At 36.4% G+C, this 7,473-nt stretch overlaps 1 protein-coding gene across 1 annotated transcript in view; it reads left to right on the top strand.

Moving 5' to 3' along the window:
- LOC103462837 (potassium channel subfamily K member 2-like) overlaps positions 1-7,473 on the top strand; it is a 23,224-nt gene that overhangs the window by 5,170 nt on the left and 10,581 nt on the right. The window contains exons 3-7 of the mRNA XM_008405846.1: positions 1,034-1,124; positions 3,899-4,016; positions 4,578-4,738; positions 5,036-5,222; positions 5,309-5,448. Of these exons, the coding sequence (XP_008404068.1) occupies positions 1,034-1,124; positions 3,899-4,016; positions 4,578-4,738; positions 5,036-5,222; positions 5,309-5,448 (697 nt within the window). The remainder of the gene's footprint in view (positions 1-1,033; positions 1,125-3,898; positions 4,017-4,577; positions 4,739-5,035; positions 5,223-5,308; positions 5,449-7,473) is intronic.

The following is a 7,473-nucleotide window of genomic DNA, read 5'->3' as shown; positions in this document are numbered from 1 at the left end:
AAAAATCCACATATAAGCGGCTTATAGTCCAGAAAATACGGTATATGAAAAAAATCTGAATGCTCTCTGGTATTGTTCAGGGTGCTGGACCAAATGTGGAGGCGGGCCGGATCTGGCCCGCGGGCCGTAGTTTGGGGACCACTGCTTCACAACCTCAAATATTTAGCAGCTTCCTAAATTTTATATGGAAGGAAAGSATTCCCACAGCATGACGCTGCCAGCACCATGTTTCCCTGAACTCCAAAGTGACCAAATGCCATTTGACTGTTTCTCAGATAATTGACTTCAATAAGAATAAAAAACACACAGGTGGACTTTACTTAGCCATAAAGTGACTTGTTTTTATTTATTTATTCTTATTAAGTGCTACCAGAGGGACGGAGGATGAAGACAAATGTGTGACACACTTTTCAGATTTTTAATTGTGAAATATTTCATTTTTTTAAATTTAGTTATTTATTTCAAATATAAAACAAGCAAACAACAGGATAAGACAAAACACATGGATACATAAACAAGAACAACATAATTTACCACTACTGTTCTGAATACTTATTTAATTCACACCTTATCTCAATTTAATACAATATTCTACGTATTGACTCAATAACTATCAGAAATTTGTAATTATAKGCWTATTATTTATGTATACAGTGCTAAAGAACATACAAATAAATTATATTATATAAGCWAAATTATTTCAAGACAAGAAAATCTACAGATCCATAATAATATTAGGAAAATAATAGTAGTATTTAAATCCTGTCATTTTGTTTCCACTTCACAATTAATCACTACTTTCTGTCTTTCAAACACATCAAATCTCTATGAAATGATTTGAACTTTATGGTTTTATGATGTTTTAAAAGTYGTCAAGGTGTTGCATTGTGATTGTGATTCTCTYTTGAGCCAAATCTGGTTTTGATCCATCTAAAAAATWAAAAATAAAAATTTGGTTATTCATAAATTTTCTGACAGAACAGGCTCTTTTTTTCAAAACAGGAAGAACAAACTCGGTCTCTCCCTCTTTCAGTGCCCAGCGTTTRGCCATCCTGTCCCAGAAGCTGGACTTCCTGTCCCAGCACTCCTGCGTCAACCTGAGCCAGCTGGAGGAGCTGGTCCAGGTGAGTCAGCACTGGGCCAAAACACACACACACACGCACGCATGCATCTGAAATCCTGTCATGACATCATGATTTAATGATCCATGATGACTATGGCCTCATACCAAGATATTAAAGGAATTAAATTGTTCATGTTTTCYAGATTTTAAATTAATTTTACCATTTTCTAAGGTCACTGATCTACTTTGTTGGAATTAGAAAAAATCTCCATTTGGTTTAAAGGTGATATATTATGCTTCTTTGAGCAGGTTAGGATATTAAACCAACATGTTCATCACATGTTTTGCACAAAATCAATCGTAGATAAGATTTTTAGTCTGATCACTTTTGTCTATTTTGAGCTGCTATAGGGTCTCTGTCACTTTAAATCTATATAAGCTGCTGCTGGCCACGCCCCCAACTCAATTTTCACACTCATTCATGAAAATGGCTGCAAACAGTTGTGAAATTACACAATCGTTCATCTTAGAAAAGCAGAAGTTGAGCCTTCTGCAGAACCAACAAGAATGCAGKAAGTGGTTTCTGGATAGTAAGTCAACAACAAAACACTTGTCTTTTCCAGCGGCCATTGTACAGCAAATAGAGCACTGAATTCAGCTTCATTTCATAAATTATTTACACAAACAGACACGTTTTTAATATACATATCTATATCACATAAATTATGTCATTTATTTGTTTATTTTATGCATTAAATTTCTTAATCTGAGTCCAAATTTCAGACAAGAAAAGGCCGTATGACAATAATAAATCTTTGAATCCTTGAAAACCAGCTGAAAAAATGTGCTTGAGCTATGAGTGGGTTGCTAGGTAATGGGAAGGGGTTCGATGGTTACTAGGTAACGGTCAGTTCCTGCTGATTTGTGGCATTTTGAAATGGCTAATTTTCCAGACACCAAACACATTAACTTATTGCCAAAAATCAGCTGAGTTTTTTGTTGGGTTTTTTTCAAGTTTGCATGAAAAAAATTGCATAAAAGGTCACCTTGAAAAAAGATACATGAAGATCCAAAAAGGTTAACTGCTATGAAGTTGGAATATTTCCTCCAACTGCGACTAATTTCTATGTTTTTCTGGTTTCTTCAATAGTGAATTTACTGACTTTTCTTGATCTCTATTTATAATCTACAACTTTTCTTCCTGAATCTATTCACTCACCCGGCAATCAGACTCAAATGTTGATCTTTTGTGTTTAGTTGGACTGGAGTCTCTGTTTCATTGTGTTCCCTTGATTTGGATCGATTTCACTGACTGACTCATCTGGAGTTATGACATGAATAATCTTCCTCCTGCTTCAAAGAGAAACTTTATTACATTAGTGACACACACGACAGACCAACACCATAATCGAATGAACCGATGTTGTTATCAATCCTCCACCAAGTGTCAAACCTCAAGCTGCTTTTAGCTGAATTATAACAACTCCTCTGGCTTCCTGAGACACTTTTAGGAGAAATTATATTAATAAATCCAATGCATTTGTTCACACTTTGATATTTTAATCTGATGCAACCAAAACTCAACATTATGTTTCCACAGCGACTATTGGTTTAATGGAAATGATATGATTTGCAATAATATTCACAAACTGTTAACTTTCYCCTCATTTCTTAAAAGGAGAAATTGGGATTTTTGCTACAGATCAATGCAAAGTAGCAAAAATCTTTGCATTGCTATGAAGTTAAAAGAAAAATTAAACATGATTCTTCTGTGTGGGCTTGGTAAAATATTCTTATTTTTTAATACTAAGTTTGACTTTTGAATTTATCTGAATTTTTTTCTTAAAAAATKACAAATGACAGAAAATATCTTAAAGTTGACTTCAATAATTTATTCCCAATTGACTTGAATTCAAAATCAAAAATAAATAAAACATGCTTGCCAGTTCAATTCAATTCAAATAAAATAAAATAAAAACTTTATTGGTCCAAAATAAAGATGGCAGTTCTTAGCATCACTATGGAAAACCAAGAAGTACTTTGGTAGAAAAAAAATCCAGATTTTCCAAAAATTTAAATTTCAAAAACAGAAAATTTGATTAATCAATTAAATTAATTAATCGCCCAGTTCTAGATCATTCTTACTTTTTACCAAAGAAATGCTTGCAGAAACACTTTGTCCTACAAATACTGCAACAAGTTGTTTGGAGTCTCCAGAAGCTTGGATGATTTAGGGAATAAACCAGATGCATGCCACACTTTTCAGATTTTCAGCTGTGAGCATTTTTGAAAACCAAATGCCTTTTTCCTCCCACTTCACAATTATGTTGTAAAATAGTCACAAAAGTCTTAATGTAGGGATTTACTATGTTGTGGTTTTCTGTGTTCATGATTTTAGTGGATCACTAAGCTGAAATATGAAAAATGATCAGAATATGATGTGTTGTTCTAGATTAAACATAATTTTGTCATAAAATCAGGGCATAGAAACAGACTTTAGCTGAACTGATCCACACATTTTGAAGATTTGACAGGCAGAGTTCAGCACCAGGGACAGCTCCAGGCTCAGACGTGGAAAAACAAAAACTGAGTCAAAGAAAGGAAAGCGTCTCTGTCATCAGCTCTACCTCGCCTGTAGATCCCAAACCATTTGTTTTTATGMTCAGTCCCAGTTTCTGCCTCATCTCTAACTGCATACTCAGTGTTTCCATATTTTGTGATTATGAACAGACAGACACAACCACAGCTTCTGCACACAAACATMAAATTWTTTACAGCAGAATAAAAGTTGCAGATCCTATTTCTCGAGTCTTATGGAGCCTTTTTCCTCCCCAGCAAGTTGTGTCTGCTGTCCGATCCGGGGTGAATCCTGCAGGAACTTACACCAACCACAGCAGCCTGTGGGACCTGAGCTCCGCTTTCTTCTTTGCTGGAACTGTCATCACCACCATTGGTAGGAAATTAAACTTATTGATCGACAACGCCTTGTCAAAGTTTATAGCTCCTAACYTTTCCACATTTTCCAGATTGGTTATAGTCACAATTAAAGTATCTTATTGTGTGTTTATGTGAGTTACCAATGCAAAATGTGTAAGTGCATTATTGATAAGTTCAGAAATCTGAAAAGTGTGGRRTGTATTTKCATTCAATCTCATAATTCTGATATATAAAAACAAATGGAGTCCACCTTTGTCGTTATTTCASATCTGATCTGTAGCAAACTTAGAGGTTTGTTGTTGATCATACGTGAACAAACACAAAAGTTAAGACAAAGGAACACAGCAGACAGATCAGGAATCATGTTGTAGAAAAGTGTGATTACAAAAAAGCTAAAACTAAAGGAGCTGCAGGATTATGACACCAATGGCTGAAGTTTCATATGAAAAGACCCAGACTTCCTGCTTTTGGTGCATCAATCAGTCRAATCTTGCATGTAGGCCACAGGTTTAATAAGATGTTTGAAAATGAATCTGTGATGCCAGACTGGGACAGTCTCTGATTGTGCTCTCTGCAGGATTTGGGAACATCTCTCCCCACACCGAGGGAGGGAGAATATTCTGTATCATCTACGCTCTGCTGGGAATACCACTGTTTGGTTTCCTCTTGGCAGGTGTAGGTGATCAGCTTGGCACCATCTTCGGGAAGGGAATCGCCAGGGTGGAGAAAATGTTTGTGGTGAGTCTGAGAAACGCACCAGCTGAAAWTATTACAAATGTTGCAACTTTGGTTCCTAATCGAACCGAGTCTACTGGACTGTCAGGTATGAAAACACCCAACAAAAATGATCAAGTTTGGTTAACCAACCATCAAAGAAGAATCAAACACACAAAAACACAAGGGCAGAACTAAATGTCCTTACTGAACAAACATGGATGTATTTTTTTAACRACTTTCCTCCTTATGGCTGGTGATGTGGCAGATCTCAGCTTGTAAATAATGACAGGATCTAAATGTGGTTCCTTCCCCCTGCAGCACTGGGCCATCAGCCAGACCAAGATCCGAGTCATATCCACGCTGCTGTTTGTCCTGTTCGGCTGCCTGCTGCTGGTGGCGCTCCCGGCAGCCATCTTTAAACACATCGAGGGCTGGTCTGCGCTGGAGTCCCTCTACTTTGTGGTCATCACCTTGACCACCATCGGGTTTGGAGACTTTGTGGCAGGTGAATCAGACAAACTCTCTGTGAACTTGTTTTTTTTTTCCTCTGGGTCGTGACAGCAGGTTTGATCGGTGTGTCTTTGTGTCCAGGTGGGTCAGACATAGAGTACCTGGACTATTACAAACCACTGGTTTGGTTCTGGATTCTGGTGGGACTGGCCTACTTCGCTGCTATYCTCAGCATGATAGGAGACTGGCTCCGAGCCATCTCCAGGAGGACGAAAGAAGAGGTATTCAATGTAAATACCCTGGCAAAACCATTCAAACCMCATAAACCTTCATTTTCCCATTTTGTGACATTACAGACACAATATTCAGTGGATTTAATTACTGCTTTAGGTGACAGATTAACACAAAGGAGGACATSACAGTGGAACTATAATGATAAGTGTTTTAAAAAGGTATTTTACAAATTTAAAAGTGGCATGCAAATGTAAATATCCTCCTTTTCTTTAATTTTACTAAACAAAATTCAATRTGAATGATGACCTTTGGAGGCTGCATGATTAGTAAACAGTCTGCATGTGTCTGAGCACCTTAAAACATTTTAAGGTGGTTTAACTTGAAGCTGAAAATCCACCTGCTGCCCTGAAAATGTAACTCAGAAATTAAAGTTGATTTAACAAGAGACAAGTTGTCTAAACATTGTTTTTTAAGTTCATTAATCTTGAATTTTAACTTAATGCTGTAATTTAACCAAATAATTATTTCACAATATGCAAATAAAAACTGCCCTCACCTGGTTAAAGAGCCAYATTTCTATATTATTTTGCTCACAATATAAAGTTAAAATAACAATTTCACTTTAGAATAATTTAAATTCTTGTTTCAAATTGCATGAACAAAATTTCAGATCTGATAATGAATTTTATTAAACATCAGAATGGATTMATCTCAGAAACATTTAGTATGAACTGGACATTATCCTCAAGATTTAAAATAAACATTTGCCTTAACGTAACGCTCTTCCATCTCAGGATACAGAAACAAGCCGCTAAGCATTCTGGGAAATAATTCCCACTCCTCTTTTTCTTCTTTCAATTTTTAAGTGCTAATCTAAAAACTCTAGTTTATTCAACTCTTAATATAATATAAAAGTTAACTTRGTGCTGTAAGTTTATCTTTTACAAATTCACATTTAGGATCAAAATCTGAAACTTGCTAAATTTATTTGACTTAAAGAGCAGAAGACAGTAGACACAACTAAACRTGGCTCAAATGTTTTACAGTGAGATTGTAACATGATAAAATATGAATAAGTTTCAGGAGTATTAATACCTCCTGCTCTGCAGTGACAGATGAACTATAAAAGTGTCCGTGTTACTGTGCCATATCCCCACATCAACTTTTGCCCTCTGCTTAATTTGGTTTCAGTGACGCGACTCTTTTCAAATCTAATCTGCTTCCTGCCAACCAAATGCATGAACACAGATGATAGTAAGATCCTCTCCACAGGGACAGATGCACAATTTGGGCATAATTTAGCAATGTTCCTGTTTGAGAAACTATTACAGAACTGCTTCAATGCTAAATATAGCAAATCTTATGGAAATCAATTTGACTTATGCGTGAAGGAACATCTGGAAGGTTTTAGTTCTTCATTAGCAAAACCCTGAGGTCCCTCTTGAGAAAGACGTTCCCATTTAATAATTAGATTTCACTCCTGAGCATGAATGAAGATTGAGGAAGGCCTTTCAGCTGCTCCTCAGCAGACAAACATCTTCTGAAGTGTCAAGAGAGATGAGCACAAAGACTCGACTCACMGGTCCTGTTAGCTACAGGGGACCCAAAATTCACATTTTAGATGTTTTTATGTTTCCATTTGGGTCTCTACTGCTTCTAAAATCAGTCCAAGCACRGTGAAGACCCAGATTTGTTTAGGCTACAAAYTGATGTCTTTTGGTGTCTGGAAAATGAGCCGTTTCAAAGACCCTTCCAGTTGTTAAGTCACAATCCACAGGCACTGTGGCGTTACCTAGCAACCCAAGCAGAGCTCCAGCATGTGCTGTATAATGGCTGCTGGAAGAGACAAGTGATTTTATCTTTTTTAATCTCTTTCTCTTTCTTACTGTTGATTCAATGTCACATGCTGTTTTTATTTTTTCTTTAATTATGTAAAGCACCTTGAAATGCCTTGCTGCTGAAATGTGCTATACAAATAAAATTTGATTGATTGATTGATTTGTAGAGGACTTACCGTCCAGAAACCACTTGCTACATTTTTGTTGGTTGAGCAGGAGGCTCCACTTCTGCTT

The sequence above is a fragment of the Poecilia reticulata genome, linkage group LG3 (genome assembly GCF_000633615.1).
Source record: "Poecilia reticulata strain Guanapo linkage group LG3, Guppy_female_1.0+MT, whole genome shotgun sequence".
NCBI lineage: Eukaryota > Metazoa > Chordata > Actinopteri > Cyprinodontiformes > Poeciliidae > Poecilia > Poecilia reticulata.
Note: the sequence above shows the minus strand (reverse complement) of the source record. Positions and strands in the feature narration are given on the sequence as shown.